General features: G+C 36.8%; 1 protein-coding gene across 2 annotated transcripts in view; it reads left to right on the forward strand.

Annotated features, from left to right (window-relative positions):
• Glra3 (glycine receptor alpha 3) overlaps positions 1-27,952 on the forward strand; it is a 132,878-nt gene that overhangs the window by 27,334 nt on the left and 77,592 nt on the right. For both annotated transcript variants that reach the window (XM_005368078.3, XM_005368079.3), the window contains exons 2-3: positions 12,146-12,273; positions 24,305-24,372. In XM_005368078.3, coding sequence (XP_005368135.1) covers positions 12,146-12,273; positions 24,305-24,372 — 196 coding nt within the window. The remainder of the gene's footprint in view (positions 1-12,145; positions 12,274-24,304; positions 24,373-27,952) is intronic.

Raw genomic sequence — 27,952 nt, forward strand, 5'->3', positions numbered from 1 at the left:
CTATCTATCTATCTATCTATCTATCTATCTATCTATCTATCTATCTATCTACCTACCTACCTACCTACCTACCTACCTATCTATCTATCTATCTACCTACCTACCTACCTACCTACCTATCTATCTATCTATCTATCTACCTACCTATCTATCTATCTATCTATCTATCTATCTATCTACCTATCTACTTCCTGCCTTTTTATTATAAAAATGGGATAGGAATGTAATGGTCTGTCTTGTCTCTTTAAAAGGCAAGCCACACTCACTCACTCCCTGACCCCTGTCCACTGTCAGGTAGATTTTGGTGTAGGAGGTCCTTCTGTACTTGTGTTGCTTTCATTGGTTATTAAAGAAACTGCCTTGGCCTAGTTGATAGGGTGGAACTCAGGTAGGCGGGTAAGACAGAAATGAATTCTGGGAGGAAGAAGGCAGTGTGGCAGACACCATGAATGTCCGGCCTGAGACGGACGTAGGTTAGAATCTTGCTGGTAAGCCACAGTCACATGGTGATACGCAGATTTAATAGAAATGCGTTAATCAAGATGTGAGAGTTAGCCAATAAGAGGCTAGAGCTAATGAGCCAGGCAGTAATTTAATTAATACAATTTCTTTGTGGTTATTTTGGGTGTTAAGCTAGCCGGGCCACAAGATGCAGCCCAGGACCTCATACCACAGATTTTCCCTCCTGCTTGTAGCCTGAGTTTCTTCATTTTCCATCTCCCTCTAGAAGAGTCAGCTTCCATCTCTCCTCTCTCTTTTTCTCTCCTTCTGTCTCTCTCTTTCTCTCTCTCTCCTCTTTTTCTTCTACCCCTTTTCTTCCATGAATTACACAAAAGAAATAAAGAGACAGGATAGAGTCAGGGTGGTGACCCAATGAATACTGAATCTGCTCCTGTGTGTTTATTTCTTATCATCTTTAAATACCCCAATCCAAAAGAGGGGAATAAAGCAAAAGACTTTTTTTACATTATACAAGAACAAAGTGATCACCATCTTAATACCCAAAACACCAAGTAACCACACCCTAGGATAAGGCATCCAGTTGGTAGCCACACCTTAAATTAAGTCTCCTGTCAATCACCATAAAGGAGCTAAAGGAGCCAGACTAGGAATGAACTCTCTGACCTTTAGTCAAGGTGGAACAAATCCCCTTCTGTGTGCTCGAACATTTTTCACTGTGTATTTTTGTTCCTCAAGAAAATGTTTCTGCTCTCTTTTTGCTAAGAAGAGAAATAACAGCATGGTCTCAACACTGAAAGAAATGATGCTATAAAGATGTGTAGCTGGTAAAAGAGAAAAGGCACAAGGTATTTTTTTTTTATGAGCTAAGAACAAAAGACACACATTTTTACCCATTTTTACCCAGTACTTTGGAAAAGATAGTTTTCTTTTATTTAAAATACAGGCTGCTGGTTTTAGTGTGTGAATAGTCTAGAGAACATTGCAAACCATTTTGTAGATGTGATCTTCTTTTTCTGTAATATACAGGTAATAATACCCATTACAAAATTTCTCTGCCTAAGAAACCTGGAGGCAGTTGTCATTCCTGTTGGCAGTATAAAACTCCCCATACATAATAAGATTGCAGAGAGAAATGAGATCATTAAAAACAATACTTATATTTTATTGACACATTGCCCAGAAGCAAGAACCAAGATCCCTGTAGTCCAACAATTTTTATTTATTTACAGTCCTGCAGAGGTGTTAAAAAATGGTCCTGTTTATATTCTTCCACTTTGGACCTTAATGATTTTGCACTTTGATTGTTAATGACTAATATAAAAATAAAAATGAAATATTTACTAATAATGCCTTCACTATTCAAAATGGTCCTGTTTGTATTCTTCCACTTTGGACCTTAATGATTTTATACTTTGATTGTTAATGACTAACATAAAAATAAAATTGAAATATTTACTAATAATGTCTTCACTACAGTAAGGTATTATTTTCGGTTCAAAATTATCAAAAAGTCACTTACTGTAAGATGGACAAGGTTCTCTTTAGTTCTTCCTACACTGGGACATAAAGAAATGGGTAGTATGCTGAGCTCTTCAATCTGGATCTTATCTTTCAAAGTGGGGTGTGATTTACTGTCATTCAGACAATGCCAAGTAGTAACAACTGAACTTTCCATTCAAAAAAACTGAAAGCCTTACAAGACTTGCTAATGGAGGCTTGGAAGGGTCAGTGAACTATCTTCCTTTTGCTCTCCACGTTTCTGCTCAGAATCTAAACACTCATTTGTTCTTCACAGGTCAACTTTGGCAAATCGGCTCATAAAAATATATGCATTGAGGCGTGTATTCACACATGTGAGGAATTTTCTTACATCTACAATACCTTTCCCCACTATAAATTTCAGATTTCCTCTTATGAAATGAACATTCACTTTGCAGGGATAGATAATGTAGCTGAGAGTTGAATGAAAAGTCATTTAAAAGCATTTATATTGTGACAATGTTCACCAAAAATCTCTGGTTATATGGTTCAAAGTTCTTGATAATTTTGGTGTTCAGTTAAATTAATTAAGCGAATGGTTTCTTCTAACATTCAAAAGATTCCATTGGGGAAACCACTAATATCATTCTACCAAATAGACATACTACCAGTCAGTCTTGTAAATTAATATCTCTATATCCATAGGTTAGTACAGCTCTCAGACCTTATCCAAAAAGTTTCTTTGAGCATTAGGTGATAGTTAAAACAGAAACACACAAATAATAAATGAATAGAGGATGCATCAGTGGAATACTCATTCACAAATGGAGCATCTATATCTATATCATTTATATCACAAAGTTCTGGGGCTATCTCAGAAGAGAAGATAGAAAGGTCATATGAGCTGGGGGCACGGCAGACCAGAATGAAGAGGTGACTCAGACATAGCAGAATTAACTACATCCATAAAGTCACAGGAGCTATGGTTGCCTGCATAAGACACACACAAATTCAAGCCAGTCAATATTCTATCATGAAAGGACAGGAACTCACGAACCCCCTAACTAACTGAGGAGCTTTAGGTAGGAGACAGGTTTCTCAGTTTTCTCTAAGGGTCCCTGTGTACTGACTAGACTTAGAAAATGGCTCCACACCCATAAGTGTGTGGGCAGAACTGACTGGACTTGATAGAGTATTTACATAAAAAGAGAAAAACACAAAGTTGAGGTGGGACTCAAAGTCTTATGGCAAATATGAAAAGTGGTGGGGGGTAGCTGGGGGTGAATATGAAAAAAATATATTATATTAAAATTATCAAAGAATTATATTGAAAGACTTTCTGAACTACTGTATCTTTGTACAATTAATTTGTACAATTAATATGTAAAGTACTTAAGTTCTTTTTGAAATAAAAACTTTGAAGGGAATGTGTTTGAGGCCACACTAATAGTAAGTGAGATTCTTGGTATATCATAGAAACGAGCAGCAGCCAAGAGTAGGAGGGAAGCTAATTAGCACAGATTTTTGAGAAGATTCATAAATAAAAGAGTCAAGTTTGCTTCTTTTAAAAGTACTGATCATGATAATTTGCCCACAGTCATAGTAACTTGCTGTAAATATCTTAGCGTTGCATACTGAGAGGTTTGAACAAAAAAAAAAAAAAAAAAAAAAAAAAAAAAACTGGCCTTGATGATAAAGTCTATTTTCAGAAGATCTATCTTAAATTAATCCTGCAAACTTTCTCATTGCCTATTTCTATCTTGAGTTTTAAAAACTAAATAAGTATATTTTAATTTAAATTCACAGATGATGTTGACATTTTAAAAAAGAGAACATTTTGGATTAGTTATATAGAGCCATATGTATGTTTTATTATGAGATCTTTTAGAGGACTCTAACTTTCTGTTAACTAATGTTAATATGGTACTAAGCTCACATACTACTGTGTAAGCAGAAAAAATTAAGAACATATAAGACCAAGAATTAGAGTTGAAACAGTCTCAACTGTATGCATAGTCACTATTTTATTAGAGAAGGAAAAAGAGATATTTTATAGACAACAATTCAATGGTTTTTTTTTTTCAGAAAAAAAATCCTTTTCTCTCAAAATTAGGTTTGTCAAAATAAAACCAAGCACGTCTGTTCAATTGTGTGGCTCTACATTAGCCCATTTAGAAAATGGTAATAAACTTTGGGTAAATGAGATCATATAAACAACAGAAACTTATTTCTCACAGTGCTGCAATCTAAAAAGTCCAAGATTAAGCTACAAAAATATGGGTCTGGTGAAGGTCTGCTGGTTCAGATGTCACCGTCTTCTCACTGTGACCTGATATTTGGAAGTGCTAAACCAACCTCTAGAACTTATCTTGCAATGCCTTTCCTGCCATGATTTAGTTAGCTGTCCAAAGTTTCATATTCTATAACCATCAGCTTGGAATGAGAATTCCAACAGAGAAATTGAAGGAAGATACAAACACTCAAGTCATATTAACTGGAAATAAAATATAGGGTATATCCTTGCCTAGGAGTTTTGCATATTTTATAGTTATCAACCTTCAAAGCTTGCTTTGCAATTTTTGTTTTCCCTTCCCTTCTCTCCTCCCAGTCCCTCCCTCTACTCCCACCCCTCTATTGCTATCCCCTTGATACACTCCTCCTCTGTTTCAGTTCAGGAAAGGACAGGTCTCCCAAAGATATTAACAAACCATGGAAAGTTGCAATAAGACTAAGCACGTATTAAGTCTAGGTAAGACTAACCCAACATGAGTAAGGTCCTACAAGCCAGTAAAAGTGTCACAGACAACAACTGCTCCACTGTTAGGAGTCCCAAGAGAGGACTAATCTACACAACTGGAACATTTATACTCAGTACCCAGGTCAGTCCAATGCAGGTTCCCTGCTTATAAATTCAGTCTCTGTGAACCCCTGGGAGCCCAGGTTAGTTGATTATATGGGTTTTCTTGTGGTGACCTTGATCTCTCCAGGCCCATACAAGTATTTCATCCTCCTCTTCTGCAGGATTCCCTAAGCTCTTCCTACAGTTTGGCTATGGGTCTGCATCCATTTCCTTCAGCTCCTGGATGAAACCTCTCTGCTGACAACTGGGCTAGTCTCCAATCTATGAATATCATTACTCATCAATATATTGACAGACATTTTTTTTTTCCTTTAGGCAAGTTTGTTTCTATCCTAATGCTCTGGGTCATCTAGCCTGCAGGTTCTGGTAATTCAGGCAGTGTCAGGGGTGGACTTACTCTTCTGCAATGGGCTTTAGGCTAGACCAGCCATTGGTTGGCCACTTCCTCAATCTCTAGGCCAACCTTAACCCAGAACATCCCATTAGCAGAGCACAGTGTAGGTCAAAGGTTGGATTAGTTTCCCACCCCCTCCACTTGAAGTCTTTCTTGGTCACAGGAGATGGCCAGTTCAGGCTATGTATCTGCATTCTGTATTAGAAGCAGTCATTAAATGTCTCTCAATCAAAAATAATTCAAGGCTAGAGAGCTTAAACACAGAATTATTCCAGACTTTCAAAGAAGAGCTAATATGAATATTCCTCAAGTTATTTCACAAAATAAAAAGAGAAGGAACATTGCCAAATTGTTTCTATGAGGTTACAGTTACCCTAATACCCAAACCACACAAAGACCCAACAAAGAAAGAATTATAGGACAAGTTCACTCCCAAACCTTAATGCAAAAACACTTAATAAAATACTGGCAAACTGAATCCAAGAACACATTTAAAAAAAAAAATCACCTACCATCAAGTAGGCTTTATCCCAGAGATGCAGATGTGGTTCTCAATGCGTGAAAAAAAAAATAGTACATTCAACAACATAAAGTGCAATGACAGCACCAGAAACAACAGAAAGTGTTGTTTCTACAACAGGAAGACCCGAACATCCCAACACAGATGAAGCAGAAAAAAAATACCTTAAAAATAACTTTATAAAGATGGTAGAGACCCTTAAATATGAAACAAAAAATTCCATTAAATAAATGAATAAAAAGACAAACAAAAGAATTGGAAGAAATTAATAAATCTCTTAAAGAAAATCTGTCAATGTAATTCACCATATAAACAAAGTGAAAGAAAAAAACACCATCATCTCATTAGATGCTGAAAAAAAAAAACTTTGACAAATTGAATGTCCCTTCATGTTAAAATGTCTTAAAGAGATCAGGAATCCAAGGAACATCTCTAAACATAACAAAAAGCACTAGGCAGTGAGCCAATTCAAGTTAAATGGGGAGAAACTCAAAAGCAAAACAAAACAAAAGAACTATATGACAAGAGGTCTCAGAGATATGTTGTGGGGATGGGAGGTGAAAGTATGGTCATATGGACCTCTATCAACTCTCTTCTCTACAAATACTGGGGGAAAACTGGAAGCCAACATTTTCAAAACTCTGGCAGTTAATCAGAGGCTTGCAGCAACCTAGGAAGCAACTTAATTATTAAAAATATCTAACTCTGTAAGAAGAATGAAACTTGTGACATTGTAGCTTTCTGGCTTCCTAGTCCACCTTCTTGAGCTCTGTGGGAACACTATAAAGTGAGAGCAGTCAATCACAAGGGGCAGAATGGAGTTTCAATCTTCAATGCCTCATTCTCAGAGAGCTGTTGTTATTTTTCACATTTGAAGGTTCTCTGGGAAAATGTATTGGCAGAGTTCCTTTTATTTACTGTAACTTGTAACTCACCCACTGAAAATGAAAATGCTTTTTTTCCTGGAGACATTTATCAAAATTATTTATAGATATCTTTTTTAGTTTGACAAGTACCTGAGGCAATACATAAGAGTGAGAACAAATAATGGACACATATTAATTCTTAAAAGGAAAATCAATGGATGCACATGTTCATAGGGACTTGGAAAACTTCTGTATGCTCCTAGACACCTATGGTCACATGTATGTGTGGGGTTGTGAGTATACCATGTGTTGTATACCAAATTGTGTTATTCCAAAATTCATATTGATGTAATAGACCCTAGTATCTCAAAACATAACTTTAATCACAAATGGAAGAATTAGGGTACATTAAGGTCATATTGAAAGTCACTTTACAATGGCTGGTTATTTTCAAGAGAGAAAGAAGACAAACACACATAGGGCCTGTGAAGAGACTGAGAGAAGTTGCCATATTTAAGAAGAGGGGTTAGACCATTTAGAAAGCCAACACTGGTGGTCCCTTGATTTGGAAATTATTTTAGTTAACTGTTTATTGTTGTGATAAAACACCATGAACAAAACCAGCTTGGGGAGAAAGATTATTTAATCTTATAACCTATAGTCATCATCCAGAAAAGTCAGTCCAGGATCTCAAGGCAGGAACATAGAGGCAGGGACATAAGGGCAGGAACATAGAGGCAGGAACATAGAGGCAGGGACATAGAGGCAGGGACATAGAGGCAGGAACATAGAGGCAGGAACATAGAGGCAGGAACATAGAGGCAGGAACATAGAGGCAGGAACATAGAGGCATTAACTGATGGAAAGACTATGAAAGAGTGTCGTTTACTGCCTTGTGTTCCATTGCTTGCTTATTAAACAAGAAAATACCCCCAGATTCACCAATAGGAAAGTCTGTGGAGACATGACTTTCTCATGATTCTCCCTTTCCAAATATGTCTAGCTTTATGTCAAGTTAACAAAAAATAGTATCTAGAAAAAAGGAACCAACACAGAGTTCAAGTCTTTAGAAAAATAGGAAATTTAATTGCAGGCATTGAAGTCCCCTGTCAGTCCCATTCTGTGGCAGGCCTAGCAGCAAAGAATCTCAACCATACAAGTTCTTAAGGCCTAAGAAGGCCTCCTCCACTCTATCTGGCTCACAAACATAGCTCCCAGCGATAATACTTAGAGATTTCATCTAAGAACTTATAAACACCACTTCCATTCCGAATAAGGAGATACTCTATGGTGTCAAATGCTGATTAATATAGGTTTTGTGGGTTTAGTCAAGCCGACTTTGCCTTACAAAATACAGTTAAAAATTCTGGGGGTAGAGAGAAACTATTCCCAGCACTGTCACACTGTCTACTTTTCCTTACAAAATCATGCAATACATAAAGAAACAGGAAAAAAAAAAGCATAACTTAGACAAAGACAAAATCTAACAAATTGAAACTTGGCAAGGAATCAGTCACAGGGATTTCTTAGTTAAACCTTTAAATTAGTTATTTAAAACACATTTTTTTTAAAAAAAAAAGAAAAAACTCTGCAAAAAAAAAAAAAAAAAAATATAACCAAACCAAAAATGTTATCAGAGAAATAGTAATTGTAAAAGAAAAGAACTAAGTAAGAGAAATTCTAGGATAGAAAAAATAGAACAACTGAAGAACTTAGTTGAGAACTGGCATCCACTTTCTCTGGATGTCATGGCAAATGACGACAAAACACACCTAAGAGCCACCTCACCTTCCGAGAAACAGTTGTGACAGTACTGCTATGGACTCCAAAACAAGATGCTGTTTGGTCTTCATTATTGGTTTCCTTCCTTGGCTTGGGTTGCTTCCGGTGGCTTCTGGCTGTGGTCCATAAGCCTTGGCAATAGTACTCTACTTCAATACCTTCCGTGCTCTCACAGGGCCTTGGTTTCTCTGCCTCAGATGAGGTCTATCTCACCTTCCCTTCTAGGAAGAAACTTATTGCACCCAGATATGACCTATCTTATGTCCTCGACCCATAGATGACATGAGGGATTTCAGCTCAGTCATCTAGTTTTTTAAAGTTTTTATCTCTTTTTATAAAAAAATGAATCTTTTTCTTTATTTTTTTTCATTTAGTGCAAAACAACATTATTGATTTATCCAGTTAAACTAGCTGGTAGGAGAATTTGGAAGCTTATATTATGTTATGACATGCTTATACCTAAATGGAGGGAATTTGTCAAAGGTAAGTGATACAGCCGTGTGCAATTATGAAAGTTCCAACACTGTATTTCTACACATATGTTCATATGCTTACAGGATGAACAAATGTTGCATCCTATAATATAAGAACAGTCAGAACTAGAGAGCGAAATTCTAGAAACATTGAAGAATTATCAGCTTTCCTCTTTTTATTTATTATTTTGGCTGTTTTTTATATTAGGGAAAATTCTACCTGGTCACAGAAACAGGCAGTGAGGTTGAGAAACGGTAATTAGAGTTAGGATCATAACCTAATCTAGAGTGGATAGAAAAGGGAAGGAAACGCTTCATTTGCAGAAAACAAAAAGCGAGGATGGCAGAATGAGACTCACTGAGTAGGAAAGAGACCAGTGACCACAGAACAAGGTGGAAACACTGTACAGGTGACCGTAGACAATGTTCGAGTGAGATGGTGTTTCCGTGGACACCATCCTCATTGTCCCTGCAATTACATTTTAGAGCTAAACAGAGATTCATCACTTACATCTACAGGTACACACTCGATGGCGGCGCCCCAAGGCTCTTCGTTACTATGCACTGAAGTTCTCACAGGAGAAATATAAGACATTTAAGAATTTCATTGTGTGACCAGGTGATGACCAAAAATGGTTCAAAGTTCGGCAATATTCTGAACTGTTTGGCAGAGCTGAGAGACTATAATATCTATATATCTATATATATATATCTATATCTATATATATCTATATAAGGCGAAATAATATCACCTTGAACTTGATGTCCAAACACCATGTGTGTTCTAGGTCAGCTTTAACTTTCTTGAAGTTTTGAGGATTAAGAAATCATTTATGCTCCACTAGCCAACCCAATCTAGGTAAATGAGAAGGCAGCAGCTCAGTCACACTATGGGTTTCTAGAAAAGAACAATGAAATGAAAAAGAAAAAGTTTGAGCAAGACGTGGTGCCCGTGTCCGTAGTCCCGGTACTCAGTATACTGAAGTAGGAGAATTCTAAATACTTTGTCACACAGGGTAGGATAATAAAGCCCTGTTTCAAAATGGATCTAAAAACACAAATACAGTCCTACCTTTACTCAACAAAGATTCTATCCATTTAACTGCTAAGTTCCCAGATCAAATTTATGGTTGGTGTTTCTACATTGACAGACATATTCTAGAACTTTTTTTTTCTACTTTTATTATTTACCCAGTGTGTTTTTCACATCATGCATCCTGATCCCATTCATTTTCCTGCCTATTCATGTCCACCCTCTGCCCCTGCAACCCCCACCCCCAGTGAAACAAAATTTAAGAGAAAAACAAAAAATAAAAAAAGGAAAAAAGAAAAAAATTTCATCATGGAAGCTGCCATGTGACACAGTGAGCCACACAGAAAACTCCTTTGTCCATATATCTTTACTTGCAAGTGTTTGAGTGTTCATTGTAAAGAGTCATTGGTAGCATAAATGGTTCATCCACTGACAGTCTATCTGAGCTAATGGGAGCTCACCAACTCCGGCTGGACTGGGATGGAACAAGCATAGGACCAAACTAGTCCCTCTGAATATAGTGGACAGTTGCATGGCTGGGGCAGACTGAGGGGCCACTGGCGGTAGCACCAGGATTTATTGAAACTGCATGCACCAGCTTTTTGGGAACCTATTCTCTTTGGATGTATAGTTTGCTCAGCCTAGATATAGTAGGGAGGGCCTTGGACCTTCCCCAAAGCAATGTGCTTTACCCTCTCTGGGGAATGGATGGGGAGGGGGGTAGCAGGGTATGTGGAGGGAATGGGAGGAAGGGAGTGAGAACTTGGATTGGTATGTATGCTAAAAAAAATATAGTTCTTTTCTTTTAAAAAAATAAAATAAAAAGAATCATTGGTCTGATTCACTGACTCTAATTACTACAACACCTACGATGCTGGGCCCTCACTAGGACTTTTCTTGGAATTCCTGCTGTTGTGGCCTTGTGTTGTGGAGATCCTGCAGCTTTGGTTCTGCGTGTCAGGCCCCTTCACACGGTCCAGCATATCACACAGATGGGGTGGACGTTGCCATAAGCCCAGTCGCAACTCTGGCTTGAACCTAGGCAGCCACAGGGTTGGTCAGCTCACCAGTTCTTCCCTGCCCTCACCACTTGAGTGAGCTCTCCAGCATTACCTAAGTCACCCTCGCAGCAATGAGGGAGCGGTGGGTCCAATTCTCCTGCTCACATGTCCTCAGGGTGGGCTCTCCCCAACCTGCACCATCAGGGCCAGCGCTACTGTGTTGTCCAAGTGAAGTACATGGGCAGCTCTTCCGAGTGCTGTGCCAGGTGAGGGGCTGGAGCAATGCTACATTTCTGAGCCCAAGACCAGGTCCTCCATCTGTCTCATGCACTAATGATTGGGTGGGTGGGGCATCTGACCTCTACCTGTGCCAATACATGTGAGAGGAATAACGGGGACAGCGCTCCCTTGTTTGAAACTTTGGGGCTGGGTCACCTACACTCTGATAACAAGACCAGGGAGGATCAGGTCTGCTTTCCTGAGCTCTGCAACTGGCAAGGGAAAGAAGGGAGAAAAGGGGGGTTTCTTTCCTCCACCCACACCATCGCTGACAAACAAGTAGTGGGGACAGTTTTCCCATGCTTACCACTTCAGGGCTGGCTCACCCACACATCCACCAACAGGGTTCGCACAATTGTGTTGCCCAGGTGAGATTAAGAGCCTGTTCTTCCAAATGTTACAGCTCCGGCAACTACCTCAATCACTGATGGGGGGGGAGATGTTAACAAAATGTATATAACAGAGAAACAGTATACAACTGGAAATAAATGAATTGAACAAATTGCTATTAATAGAGGAGGCATTTTAACTGAATGAAGAACAATATTATCTACATATTTTATAGTAGTTTAGTTACTGCTGAGCAAAATGTACAAAACCTAAAAGGCTTGTCTCAATAGAAGCAGTGAAAATTACACATCACAGCTGCACTTTCATATTTTTATACCTCAAGTACTAAGGATACCTTTAGCCAAAATGGCAGTCTGACATCACGTCTGCGTAAACAGATTCTGAAAGCTTAAAAATTTGGAATAGATTCTCTCCAGGTTTAATACAACATGAAGCCACCACTAACAAATGAAAGAATATATGTGACATTTTATTAATCAGCATTTATCATAAATTCATAAATATTTGTCTCATAATGTTCACTGTGTGGTATTTAAGTTTCCTTTGGTGTTCTTGCCAAAGATATTCTTACTTCACATTTGACTCTTCTAGGAAGCAGTGTCTGACTTCTGTTTGTAAAGTCTCTCATTTTCTTTTCATCTGCAGTTTGGTGGCCACAAAGGAAACGAACAGTGCAAGACCTCGCAGTGCTCCAATGTCCCCTTCGGATTTTCTGGACAAACTAATGGGGCGGACATCAGGGTACGATGCAAGAATCAGGCCTAACTTCAAAGGTAGCGATTCTGTGTACTTCCTCGGGTGTCGTGTGCTTAAAGAAGTGAAGTTTTCAAATTGATTCTGCCAGAAACTCTAGCACTTATTTCCAATAGTCTTTGAAATACTGTATTAATAAGAGCTGTGCCTGCAAGAGAAAAGCCCGTGTTCATGTTTAGAGAAAGCATAATGTGCCTGGTGTGGACAAACAGCACTGTTCTTTCCTTAATAGTTATTTATTGTTTGGTTGGTTTTGGTTTTTCTGAGACGAGGCCTTGCTATGTATTCCATATAGCCAAAGCCACTGTCATGCTCATGGCTATTCTCCTGCCTCAGTGTCAATAATGTAGTATTATAGGTGTTTTCCACCATGCCTGGCTTCCTAATACCTATATGTCTTATATCAGCTTTTTGCTAGAGGAGTGTTTGTGTGTGTGTGTGTGTGTGTGTGTGTGTGTGTGTATGTATGTATGTATGTATGTATTAATGCCTACCTGTTATCCCACTGTCTAGAGCAAAAGCTTAGCATCAGTAGTTCAGATTTTATTTCTATTTCTATAAACAAGAAGCAACCAGAAGAAATAATAAATTCCTTTTTAATTTTCAGGATGGGAATTAAATGAACATATTTTTTGAGCTCTGGTTTGCCTAGAAACCTTTGTTGTAAAATTTAGGCACTTGTTAGAACAGTCTATGCTTTAGAGAATATGGGTTATTTGATGCATAGTCATCCATCCTGATAGTTTGTTCGCTATTGGCATCTTATATTAAAATAGTTAATTTATCATAATTGATGGACTAGAGCCCCTACTTTGTCCTAGAGCTCTAGCTTTGTGTTGAACAGTTTTCACAGGCTATACAAATTTATAAATAGCATGTTATCTTTGTATCATTTATACATCATCATAAGTATAGTTTTGCTGCACTAAAATTCCAAATTTTAAAAGTGCATAGAAAAAATCAGATTTTTAAGTATTATTTATTCATATCAAACCACCAAATTTCTTGTGAGTGGTAAAATGCCACTTATCTCAGAACAATCAAATTGATTGCTGTGGGCATCGTTGCAACTTTAGTATTTCTCCCCTTTCACTCTGTCATTTTTAATATTTTCTCTCTTGAAAATGAAATTGGAAAGGAAAGGCTTTCTGAGCTGAACCTGTGCTTGGTGTTCTTTGTTGAGTTTTGTTGCATACAATGTCTTGGCTGAGAAATACCCCTTACAGACACAGGTGTTTGAGCACTTGGTCTCCAGCTTATGGGATGTGCTACACCTTCTAGCTAGTAATGTCTAGCTGGAGGCAGGGTTGCTGGAATTGAACAATTTAGCCTGACCTGAGCTCTCTGCTTTGTTGAAGATTTGTGAGGAAACCATGCCTTAAATTTCTGCTACCTGGACCAAGCGGGTCCAACCCAAGCTTTCCTTGCTGTCAAGGACTGTATACCCTGAAACTGTGAGCCAAACAAAGCCTCCTTCCCTTACTCACATCGTTTCAGTACACTTCCACAGTAACATGGGATGTTCCTGATGCACAAGGCTTTTGTCTGGAGGTACCGAAAAGTATCATGTTTGTCCCAATTGTCAACAAAGTTATTTACAATGTTTCAAACTGCCTTAATGCCAACTAAGCACAATCTTGTTTCACAGGAAATGAGCAAGGAGAATGATTCTCTGGTCCTTTTACTCAGTCCTACTCCACTCAGTCTTCATTTGTATTGATATAATACTTTATCTCATCTGTCAGCTGTCTTTAAAATCTTTCACTTTTTATGCCATTAAACTAATTATGAACGTCCTCACATCTTCTTCGATACATTAATTAATTCTCACTTTTATTTGGCAATACAATTATCTCTAGACAATAAAAACTGTTTATATATGTCTACATGGTCAAAGTATATTATAGTTTTCTTCTACTTTAATTTTTTAAACTATGTTTTAATTGAAGTAGAGTCACTTTTGGGTTACCTTTTATCTTTCCAGCCCCTCACAGTTACCCCCACTCTAATCACTCCGAAGCCCCCAAAGTCTCACCTAGATAGCCTCTTTTTTCATTACTCTGTTGCAGATAGATATGTGTAAACACACAAATATCTAAATTACTCTTGTTTCATGTAGATATGCACAAATATATAAATACATTCTATGGAGTCTGTTACTGTTGATTGTGTATATATGTTCCAGGGCCTACCACTCTCCATTTGACAACCAAAGAGCATGTTCTCTCCAGGGAGAGTTGATTCTCCTCCCAACAGTTGTTCATTTCCTCTAGTTCTTTGCATAGAGGTGAGGCAGCAAGACATTCCCCTTAACATTATCATTTCCATTAACATTCTAGGAAAAACTGTTCCTTCAGATGATGTGTTGATCCTCTGGGTCTTAAAATATTTAAGATATTTTCATCCTTTCATCCTTTCTTCTATGATAGTCCCTGATTCCTAGATGGAGGAGCTGTGATACAGATATATTGATTGGGATTGGCTCCTTGCAGTCCATTGACTTACCTTTAAATTACTATTTATATAGTAATTATCTAACTTTTAAGTTGAAAACATTCTCAAATAATCAAAATAACAAGTATAATAAAAACCCACCTTTTAAAATTAATCTACTTCACTGCAAGTTAGTGATCTGAAACCAAGACACTAAATCCGTTACTAGAAGCAAGACCATTAGCTTTGATAACCACTATAACTAGCAACTTAGCATGAGGATACCACTTTCATCTAACTTCCAATTTCCCAATTATACTTCATCAACTATTTAAATAATAATGATTCCTTAATAGTGCTATCCAGTTTACAATCACTGTCTGAAACATCTCTTCATTTTTTTAATTAAAAGTATGTTTTTCATCCACTATATTCTCATTAGTTTCCACTCTCTCAAATGTTCCCATGTCCTCCCAATCTCCCCACTTGCTCAAATCCATACCCCTTTCTTTCTCTCTAATTAGAAAACTAACAGATATCTAAAAATACCTTAGCATGAATGTATTTTTTTTCAGTTACTTAGAAGAATATAACTTACCTCTCATTTGTCAAGTATTTCCTCAACTGTATTTTGTTTATAGTTTATCTTGGCTGTATATGTTTATTTTGGCTGTATTATTATAGGTTGCATATTACCAAACATAGGTCATATTGGTACTTATCATTACTGATAACTTTCACATTGTTACCCATGAAGATATATCTACATATAGGAGATATATCTAACCACATATACACAAACATTACGTACATATATGTTTGCAGATATTTTTGTATTTACTTCCTTAAGTGATCACTGAAGACCTTGGTTCTACACTGATATTTACAGGCCTATAAAGTTTATATCGGTTTCTCAGTTTTCATATTTTCTCATCGAAGAGCAGGAACTTGGCTCCCATTACCCTCCATACAATTATTTATTTGATCAAAGTGTAACGAATCTCTGGTGCTACTTTGTTTTGTTTGTTCCCCACATTGGTTGCAGTCTGAAATAGTTCTTTGTGTATCCTCCTGAGAAGACTGTCCTTACAACTCCATGTCTATGGGTTAGGGACAGAAAAGCACACACTCCTTGTTCTTTCCCGGATCTTATACCTCATCATATTTCTCTCTGTATAATGCACTTCCCACTTGATCTCTACCTAACATGCCATGTCGTGTAGCCTTTCCCTACAGAAATGCTTCTCTCCTGCAAAACTCTAGAGACCGCCGGCACATAAACCTATCTTACAACAGCCATCTGAAAAAAAATTGGAACTGCATTTCTGTGAATAGAATAAATGGATTTCTATTTTTATTCCTAAAGCACAAATTATAAATCTATATTTATAGTCATCAAGAATATTTTGCTCATTTAAGAAAAAGGAGAGTTCTCCCAAGCAACATGTATATTCATTTAGCTAAAATAAAAACAAATCTCAAGGTTGGGTTATTTTTCATCTTCAATTATACTGTCTTTAAGAAGGGTAAAGCTTTGGTACAGAATTCTGTTACAAATTCCTTAGAGTCATTCTTATGAAAATTTGAGTTGTTTGATTGTTTGCTCTACATTGGCCTAATGAACACTTTCTCCACTGTGATTAAAAACAACATCTCCACCAAGTGCCTGAATTGCACTTTGATATTCTGCTTTTCCTTCATCTCTAAACTTAAAAGCCATGTTCTATGTCTTTAAGGGACATTTAAAAGAGAGATTGCCGCTGAAAACATCTGCAACTACTGTCATTTGCTTTTCAGGCCAAGGATATGGACTGTAATGAACAATTTAGAAGCACAGTTGGCCATATGGATGCTGTAGCAGTTATTTGCTCTGTTGCTAAACATAGGGGTGTATTGGATGGATATAACAGCTTTCGCATTGGCACGGAGAAGTAACAGATTGGCCAAGGGCTGTTAAACAGGTGCCGCCAGTGATAGCAAGTAGATTTACCATCTTCTCAGAGTTTCATACTCCATAAAAGTTTCTAAAGATACTTAAGATAAAAAAGAAACTCCAAAATTGCTGGCTCCTCTGTCCTGTTCCAGTCTTATGGGTAGAACATAGTTTCTTTAAAGCATGACCGTGCTGTATTTATGTCATTCTTTGATTCTCTCTCCATGCTCACTGTCCTCAGCGGGGCCCATTCCTTATTACTCTCATGCCATTACAAAAATCTCCTAAATCCCACCCTCCCAATCTTTCATTACTCAGTAAAATTAGGGATTCCACAACAGTGTAAGGATACATCCTCGTTCTAGTTATTTTAGTTTGCTTTGATGAAATATCAAGAATTAAAACAATGTGCGAATGAGAGAGGTCACGGCATAGAGACGACAGTTCAAAACAAAGGGAAGCCAAGGCAGGAACTTGGCGACAGAAACCAGAGCAGAGAAAATGCAGGAATAATGCTTATTTACTGGCTTGTTCAGCTTGCTTTTTTATGTAACATAGGACACCTGTCCAGGGTTGGCATCATCTACAATTGATCTTCCCATATCAATCATTAATTTAAAAAAAAATTTGCCAAAGACTTACTCCTGTAGGAGCCAGCCATGATAAGCTAAATATGAACAAATTATCCAAAGGAAGTTCTTTACTTCCAACCATTATCACCTGCCAGGGTAAGACTCAGCCATCGATAAGTTTAATGGAGGCCTGAGTCTCAGTAGTTTACCCTGAAGCAACACCTGATTGCAGGAAGGACCACAAACTAAGATTAACTGGGCACTACCCAAGAATAAAACATCCAAAGGAAATGCCTAACATTCCAACCGCTGTAGATGGAATCACCTGCCAGCACATACTTACCAGGACACCCTAGACAAAAGTCAGCCAATTGTCCTAAACCTCAGAAACCTCTCACCCCCACCTTTACTACTATAAAACCCCAACTCTAATTGAGTTTGGGACTCTCCATTTATTCCACTCTGTTGGACATGCGGAGAGACCAAGGTTGCAAACTTGCATAAAATAAAGGCTCTTTGCTTTTACTCAGTCTCCTTGTTGGCTTTTGGGGGGCTTCGCAGATTTGGGCATAATAATCATAGGCCCATCTGATAGAGGCAATTTTTCAGTTGAGGTTTCCCTTTTCAGGGTGTCTCTAGCTTGTGTCAAGATGATCTTTCTTTCTTTCTTTCTTTCTTTCTTTCTTTCTTTCTTTCTTTCTTTCTTCCTTTCTTTCTTTTAAAGATTCACCACATTGCTGCTTTTATTAAGCTCTACACCACGTCTTCCATCAAGGAAAGAGAAGCAACCACCTCACTTGGTCTCAATATCGTTTGTAAGATGAAACAGGCAATGGATGGCTTCAAGCATCTATAATTCATGCTCATGAATGTTACTGGGAGAACCTAAAGGCACCTTTTGGAAATGAAAATGACAAAATTTGATCCACACACTCCTACAGTCACATTATCAAGCATCTATAAAGGCCCGAAGAGGATCATGAAGTATATAACAAAAACTTTGACATAACAAGAGTCCTAGATCTAAAACATTGACCTTTATAACCAAATTGATGTTTATTTTAATATTTCAAAATGATATAAACATATTATTTACATATGCACATGTCTTTTGAATGAGTATGTGTTATACTTTTTAAAAACGTATTTAGAATTTGATGCCTGAATTCATTGTCCTTTCTTGCATAGGGAAGAATGCATAAACTCTTAACTAATTGATTGAATATCAAATAGCTTTTGTGTGGCTTATACACAGGCAAAAAATATATCTGACAAGACAAAGTATGAAGTTTAGAGCCGAGACCACCAGAAGTTTCTTTATTTTCACATTAAATTTGAAAATGACTATTTACTTTGTTAATGGCCTTCTGCATCTTGTTGGTGACATCATAGAGTGGCACGGGCTGCCATTTGTGGAGCTTAACTGGCGATCTTTCCTTTTGTCCTTGCTCTTTTGTAGAAGCATGTTAGTTTGCTCAGGACATTCTTTGACCTTTATATTCAAATATCTGTTCAACAGAGAGTGGCATTACCATATTTTAGGGGAAAAAAATCCAACGATTTCAGTGGTTTCTCCTCGTAATATGATATTTACTCTTTAAACCTTTGTGGGATAATGAAGATGTGCCCTGAGACATTTGTTCATTAAAAAAAAATGCTTTAGAGTTGAAATTTTTAAATTATTTTGTCCTAATTTTATTTCCTCTGCTACTATTCATACTTTTTTGAATTAAAATCACACGTAAAAGCTTCTATGAAAATTAATTAGAGAAACAATTAAATTACCATTTATTCTATGCCTAGTGCAAATCAAAGTTTTACAGCAAAGGCCCTTCTAGATAAAAACAAGGATAACAAGTCACCTCCTTCTGTTTTCTTTATCTCAATTTTAACAAATGAATGGGGCCCTGAGTCCTTTTACAGCTCCCCAGGCTGTGGTCCCCAGAGTACTGGTATCTGCATCTTATTTTGCATCTCCATCTGCATTTTATTTTAAAGTGAATGAAATCAACACTAGCGAATTCGTGTTTTTCTGTTTAAGGGAAAATCAAGAAGGTATGACATAATTAGTCTGAAAGTGAAGACTGACCCTGAGACCTGTATTCCTGCTTTAATTAGCCAGAGAAAATAGCAGTGTTTTACTGTTAGGTAGAATCACATCTTAGGAGCCTGGAAATGCCAAATGCTCCTTCCAAATTTTAAGGATACCATCCACCTGTGTGTATGTTCAGAAGCCCTCACTTTAGACTTGCATAGAGTGAAGGAAAAATTTACCTCTAATACTTGACTGTGACGTCACACTTTCCTTTTGATGAAATATAAAGAAATGGTGGAGTAAATTTCCTATTCTCTTCCTTTATTGAAAAGTTTTTATTTTCATTTATGTACCAAACAGTTTCTCATCTGTCCCCTCCTCCCTCCCCCCAACACTGTTTTCCTTCCACCCTTTACCCCCCTCCACTCCTCAGAAAGGGTAAGGCCTCCAATGAGGAGTCAACAAAGTCAAGCATATCAAATTGAGGCAGGATCAAGCCCCTCCCTTCTGTATCATAGCTGAGCAAGGTGTCCCTCCCTAGGGAATGATCTCCAAAAAGCCAGTTCGTGAACTAAGGATAAATCCTGGTTCCACTGCTAGTGGCCCCACAAACTGGCCAAGCTTCAGAAATGACCCACAGTCAGAGGGCTTAGTTGGGTCCTATGCAGGGACCCCAGCTGTCAGTCCAGCCAGAGAGCTCCCACTAGCTCTGGTCAGCTGTCTCTGTGTGTTTTCTAACCACAGGTTCTATGAGTATTTACCTCAATTTATCTCAATAAGATATTTTTTTGCTCATTTGTTTGATTTTTCTATTTTCAATTTTATGTTTGAGATTATAATATTATTAAAGTATTTCTCGTTTTCCTTTCCTCCTCTGAACCCTTCCTACCATACACCATTCACGCTCTTCAAATTTATGTTTTTATTGAGTAATTGAATCGCATCCATATATGTATATAAACATAAATATTCCTAAATATATTCCTAAATACAAACTCTTCGATCATATTATTAATTGGGTGTATATTTTCCAGGCTGACCACTTAACACTGGAGAGCCATTTACTGTTCTTTTCCCTGGAGATGACTCTCCCACTAACAGCTTTACACATTGCTTATTATTTTTTGTGTAGGGTCGAGAATTCATGAAACTTTTCCTATCTGCCTTGGGATTCCATTAATGCCTGTTTAGTCAGTTCACATTTGGAGAGTCATGGGGGTGAGACTTTTGTATGTTGCTTCTGCTATTGCTAGCAATCATGACGTCACAGCAAATGCACTGAGTGTTTGACTCTTGCAGTCTCTCAAACTTCTCTTTGGCATGTTTCCCGAGCCAAAGGTACGAGAGTGTTTCATAGATGTACTCAATACGACTGGGCTCCAAAGCTTAGCCTTCAATTGGTGTGGGTTTCAGAAACAAAAATTTAATGTTGTAGGCATGTGTTTTTATACTCACACAGAGGATAAAGATTGAATCATTTTTATGCATCCACCCATGCCCCAAACACAAAATTATTTTTAAATCATATTACCTTCACATAGTTAGAATGTTGGATTTATGCCACATTTGCTATCTAAAATTATTGTAACAGTGTGAACATGCACAAGTCATGAATATGGCATTGGTCCCCTTGCTGACACTATTTTAGAAAGAACGTTAGGTCATTCGCAAAGGTCACGAATCATTATCTTGTAATTTTCTACAGCAGTGTTGGGAAGTGAGGAGGAACTTCAAAATTTACAAGCAAAACAGTATTCCCACTTTCAATTTTTATAAGAAAGCCTAACTACATATTAAGAATGAGAGCAATACAAAAAAATGCATCTGTAGGGAAGGGAGCTTTAAGGCATAAGAGTCTTATGTACTCCATCAAAAGTTAACAGAAGAGATCTTCAATTAAAATGAAGAAAGGAACCTCCAAAGAAGAAATGGGCACCATGGAAGAGCATCCCATGAAACAAGGCAGTGGGAACATTTCTCAGTGCACTGTTGGCAGCACACACACTTTAAAAGGTTGTCTGCCATGTTATAAGAAAAAATATATTGGGTTATAGGACGAAGGGAAATGAAACTGCTATAGTATCTAAAGAGTTGCATACATAGACAGATGGATAATCTAGATATGTCAGACCCTGTGGTTATGACATACATGGAGGAAGCTATGTGGAAAACAATACAATTATCAATTTCGAAAAAAAGGATCTATAAAAAATGAAATTAAATTAGGTATTTTTCTGGCTTCCTTTGTTTTCCCAACTCTTTGTAAATTGACCTAATTCTGACCTACTTTTCCTCTGAACATTGCTCTTCTGTGAATACAAATTTGTTCCCTTATGCCATACATAAACCTTTATATTCAAACCCCTGATCAACTAGGGGTGGTGATTCCACGCTCAGAACATGTGTATAAGTTAATAAGATACTTGGAGAATATTTTCATTGCTACAATAATTTTAGAAAATGAATATGACATAAAATGATAATTTAAATCTGTGCAGGTAATAAGATATCAAAAACATTTTTGTGTTTGGGGTATGAAGAGAAGATTTAGTCTTTAGCTTCTGTGTGAGCATCAGAACATATACCTACACCATTAATTACCTCATTTAGATAACTTTAGATAAATACACAAAGAATCTCTCTCCTTTCTGTTCTTATTGTTGGTGTGTGTGTGTGTGTGTGTGTGTGTGTGTGTTGTATGCAGATGTACATGACATATGCTCAAATGTAGGAATCAGAAGTGGGTATTAAGTGCCTCTCTATATGATTTTGTTCTTTATTGCCTTGAGAGAAAGTCGCTCACTGAACTGAGAGTTAGCTGTTTAGGCTATAATGACCAGAGAGTTCTTGAAACCCACTAGTCTCCACCCATCAATGTTGGGGCTGCAGGTACATACATGTATGTCTAGATGATTTTATTTGGGTACTTAGGATTGGAACTCAGGTCCTTATCTTTGCATAGCACATACTTTTACCCACACAGTCATCCCCCAAGTTTCCAACAAATCTGTTTAAAGAGTTAATGATTATTTTTCTATAAAAAGAAAGATAAAGATAGGCCTCGAGGCTATTTTCCTATACTAAACTTGAAAATAAATTTGCTCTTATGTATTAACTAAGGAAATAAAATAAATTATTCTCATATGTTAGCTTGTATATTTTTATATGATTAATTTAAATAAATTTTAAAGCAGAGAAATTTAACCTATACAACAAAATGTTTCATTTACGTAATTATCAGCTAATTACAAAACTTGGGGCCAGATAATTGAATGTTTGTAGAATATTATGTAAAGAATATTAGGGGAAAGAACATAGAGTAAGAAAATATGATTTTTAAAATTTGACCTGACCATGCTACTTATAGCACCTAAATGTCTTCCATGGCATTTGATAACTTGGATATCTTGATGAACAAATGGTAGAATATTGCCCACTCCTGGATTATTTTGGAGTAAATAATATCTTGTACTTGGTAAGAAGTTAAGAGTTAACTGATCCCAGATCTAGCTCTGGTACATCACTGTCTCTCTGTGAATCTTCCATTTGCTCTGCACAGGCTTTAGAAATTTGGTGAGGAAGTGAGTAATTGAACCTAATAATAATAAAATTCCTTGACATTATGGTGACTGCAATCAGACATTGAAAAGGGACTGGATAATGGTTAAGCAAGGAATCTTCTCTTTCAATAAAACATTGGCAGAATCATCAAAATTAGCTTTTAGAATCCTAAATATAAAGCACATGCTCGTAACAGTCTGAGAAGTGTTTATTCAAGAAAATTGATGGAATTCTTTAACACCAGAATGTATTAAAACTTGGTTTCATGCCCAGGTTTCTAGTAGTCTGAAAGGCATCATTGCAGCAGCTTCTATGAGAACAGGCAGCGCTGGTCGCTCTTTAGATAGGATATCCAGAGAGGGTTGTCACTGTGTGGCCTGTCCATACTGTCATGACATAAGACAATAATTCCTTGTCTTAGACCATATTTGGGGAAAGTCATGGTTCTCTGGACATCTGTTGAAAACAATCAGAAGCTGGATTTGCTCTCTATTGTTCCCAACTGCAAGTAAGAGTCTGTTCAGTATACTAAACAAACCTGAGGTATGAGAAGCTTATGAAACTTGGAAAAGCTCTCCTGTGTTCTGACAACTGTGGAAGTTATACAGGGCGGAGGGCTATGTGTACACCCAGAGGAGACTGAAGAGAAGACCGTTCTGACAGAGTCTGGGCCCTGTGCTAGGAACAGAAAGGTAAGATAGAGAGTAATATCTTCCCGAGCATAGAAGCTGTTCCTCAAAGAAAATGAAACTCCCTGACTGAGTACATAATTACAGGCTCAAGAAACTCAAGAAACCACTCTCCAGCCATTCTGACCTTAAAGCTCACAGAAAAAAAGAAAAATCAGTGACTAGAAATCACTGTAAATTGCTCACCAACAAAGAATAAAATCTAAAAGCAATAAAAACTGTGAATTGGCGGTAAAGGCGTGTTTGGGGCTGAAGGTGTACACATTGTCTAGATATGTATCACCATAGCTTATGTAATGCTTCCAATTTTCAACAAAGTTTTAGAAGACATGCAGAGACAGAAAAATATTCTGAGGAAAAGAACAGAAGAATTTCTCTAAAGTGATTCATATGTGACTATCTTTATCATGTGACTATCTATCTTCCTCATGTGACTGTCTTTATCATGTGACTAACTTCATCATGTGACTTTGCTCATCAGACAGTCAGTAATCAGCTAATTCTAGGTTAAAATATTTACTCTGCCTTCTCCTTTCCTTCTTGCCTGTACAAAGTCAGAGATCAACCAGGATTGGTTGCATTTGGTCTTTCTAGGGCATGAAAATAGACCTCCACAACATGCAGTCTTTATATTCACTAGAATACATTTTTATATATGACACAGTATTTAGTTCGAAGGACATCATACCAACCTTGAGAGTTTTCACTAAGTGCAGAAATGTGCATCTGTGCACATACAAATTTTACAATAATGAAAAGCACAGAATGACTTGGACATATTTTAGGTAGGCATCCATCAGCCTCTATAATATTCTTCTCTTTTTCCAGGGCCTCCAGTTAATGTAACATGCAACATATTCATAAACAGCTTTGGCTCCATTGCAGAAACAACTATGGTAAGTCTCTCTACTTTGTAACAAGTTTCACACCTGATTAATTTGTAATTACATTAGCGGGAATTGACAACTTAATTTGATATAATGAGATTTTAAAAAATGAACTAAGTGGAATGACTAAATTACTATCAACTATAGATAATAATGTCTATCTAGAAACTATTAAAGAACAAAAAAAGCATTAAAAATAAGATTGGATTTTTCTAATTCAACACTATAGTGTTAGAGTTCCATTTAAAATTAAAACTCTACCAGATTATTTATTTCCACTACTCAACAAAGCCACCATATGCATACTAGTATATACCTTGATATTTCATTATTCTCCATGCTTATGGTCTACATGTACCGTACTCTTGTGTATCCTACTAAATTTCCTTCTCAAGTGAATAACGCACTTTCCCAAACATAAGAAAGATTTATAATAAGTGATAGTCCTACAGGTACAGGTTTCTCATCCCAACTACTCAGGAGTCTGAGGCAGGAAGATCACGGGTTCAAATGCAGTGTAGGCTGCAGAGTGAGTGGCAGACTAGCCTAGGAAATTTAGATGCAATCAAACTGAAAAAGTGGAGGGAAAACGGTGAATTGGGGAGCTGTGGCTTCATGCCAGGTGCTTCCCCAGAAGTGAAGGCTTAGGTTTAGACCTCAGTATTATAATCAAAAGAAACTCAAAGCTAAAATAATCTACACAAACTATAATTATTGTGCATTTTCATCTAACAATGCTGTCTTACTGAGGGAATTACATACAATTAGGTTAATAAGGCATGAGAAAATAAAGCTGAGCATTATAGATATACTAACTTTGGGTTTTTAATAATAATTAAATATTATGCTGTACATTCTTGTTTGATCTGTCATACTAATCAATAAATTTAGCTGACATAAAAAAGGCAAAAATATGCTCTTGAACCACTAAATATCTGTAAAATGATCTAGCAGCCAACACTTAAAACAAAGTGTGATGGTTCTTATTATACTGTATTTCTAAACTTAACAAGGATAATTTGCAATACTATCCCGGGTAGACTTAACTAAACTATCATATAAAATACTTGAAAAATTAATATTCCCAAATCTGTCATAACAAAATGACAAACATCTGCATACTTCAAACTCAGATAATAATGAAATTTCTTGTGAAATAAAACAAAAATTTGCTAATTTAATGGCGAAATTATTTTCACTGTCAACTGTTTTGGATTTAAAAAGAACGGGAATGAATTCATCTCAACACAAAGAATCTTTCAGGCATCATTTTCGTCACATTGCTGCACTATTGATCATCAAGTCGCATCTCCATGGTCCCCTCCAAATGCACTAGTCAGAGGAAAAAGCATTGACTAAAAATAATAGGGCTCAAACTTCAACGGATGATGAAGATTTGTAAAATTATCTTTAACACAGCATATAAATACATATGAATGTGTTTTAAAGCAATCACAGGAAATGATACAATTTCTTATATAAGCACAGTGTGATTCTGTCAAGAATCTACCTTTAAAGTAGCTGTAATTGGTTCAGACTAGCATCTTCTAGCGTCGTAATGGGTAGCTAGTTCATCTCCTGTCTATGTGTATGCTCCATCTAAATCATCAAAAGAAAATAACAACAGGCTTTTTTTCTGTGTAATTCTGTTTATATTTGTGCCCCCTGGCAGCTCTCTCATTTTTATTTATTCTATACACGAACTACAATCCTAAAATCTTGGAAATACATTTCCTTTTATTTCTCCTGTGCAAGATTGTTTCCAGAAAATACCTTCCATAACAACAGTTGGAAAAATTTGCTGTCTTAGTGAAGGAAGGCAACAGGGCTTGACTGAAATAGGGGAACTCTGATTTTCAGGTTCCTGAAGGATTCTGTTCTTTATGAAGCAATTCTCTAACCCGCCACTAAACTGTCCATCATAGCTACGATATGACTCTGCTGACTAAACTTGTTAACATTTTGCATTGTGAAATACAGTAAACATACAGATAGGACAAACATTATGTCCTTCTTGCAGTATAGCAAAAATTTGAAGTCTTATATATTGTTTAGTAAATGTAAGTTCTAAAGGCAGTTTTAGCAAATGTCTCTTTCTTTTGACAGTCATGAGTAAGTATAAGTAAAGATTAATAAAGACCCCAGAGATTAATTGCTCATTAAAACTTCACATTGCTGTCTTTCTTTTTTATTCTTCTATCTTACTAAATATATGATACTATTATTCTCATCCAAATGCTTTGATTAGATATTTTAAACATTTCATACTATCAGCTACTACAGTTGAAATATGGTTTTCATCTCTCAAAGTAATAGAGGGGAGTAAAACTTGCTACCATATTTTGATCAGAAGTATCAGAAATTATTTTGCTTCTAGTTGAATAAATTGCTATATTTTATTCATACTGTCCACCATCATTACTCTCCAAATAAATTGCATGCTGTTTAGTAACTGCATTTGTTTAAAATTTCTTTAACAAATTTTATGCTAATATATGTTAACATGTTTTACATTAATTTTATGCTAATAGCATGTTAATATTTTGTGTGAAGTTTTACTCTTTTGGTTTTTTGCGGGAGCAACCCCCAGCTCCCAAAAAAATCACAGGTGGAGGCTTATTCTTAATTATTAATACCTGCCTTAGCTTTGCTTGTTTCTTTCCAGCTTTTCTAACCTAAATTATTCTAACTACTTTTTGCCTCTGGGCTTTTTCCTTTTCTGACTTCTGTATATTTCACTTTCAGTCTTCCTCCATGGCTGGCTGGGTGGCTGGGTAGCTGGCTCATGACATCTTCCTCCAAACGTTCTCTTGTTGCTTGCTACTTCTCTTCTTCTAGATTTCTCCTTCTATTTATAGTCTCTGCCTGCCAGCCCTACCCATCCTTGCTCCTGCCTCACTATTGGCCATTGAGCTCTTTATTAGGACCATCAGGTGTTTTAGATCAGCAAAGAATCACAGCTTTACAGAGTGAAGCAAGTGCAGCATAAACGAAAGTCACACACCTCAAAATAATATCTCCCAACATAGTATTTTTATGACATTTTATTTATTTGTCTTTATTGTGTGTGTGCATGTGTGTATTTTCCCACGCATGTGCATGCACACCACAGTGCACATGTAGAAGTGAGAGGAAAATTTATGGATTTTGGATTTTTTTCCTTCCAACCTGCGACTTGAGAGGACTGAGCTTCGGTTGTTAGAGTTAGAGGTAGCTGCCTTTATGCATCAAGCCATCTTTCCAGCCTCATATTTTTAAATATATTCACATTATTCCATTTCTGTTTATATATATATATATGTATGTATATATACATACATATATATATATATAATTAAACTATGATTGCCCACTAGATTAAAAGAATATAACAAAGATATTAAAAATATTTTTAGGCAATCTTTCAATAGCTACCTCTCCAGTACCATGTCTGCCTACATGTCCCCACCATGTTGATAATGGACTGAACCTTTGAAACTGTAAGCGAGCCATCCCAATGAAATGTTTTCTTTACATGAGTTGCCTTGGTCATGGTGTCTCTTCACAGTAATAAAAATCCTAAGACACCATGTATTTTAAGTTTATTCCT

The sequence above is a fragment of the Microtus ochrogaster genome, unplaced genomic scaffold (assembly GCF_000317375.1).
Source record: "Microtus ochrogaster isolate Prairie Vole_2 unplaced genomic scaffold, MicOch1.0 UNK28, whole genome shotgun sequence".
NCBI lineage: Eukaryota > Metazoa > Chordata > Mammalia > Rodentia > Cricetidae > Microtus > Microtus ochrogaster.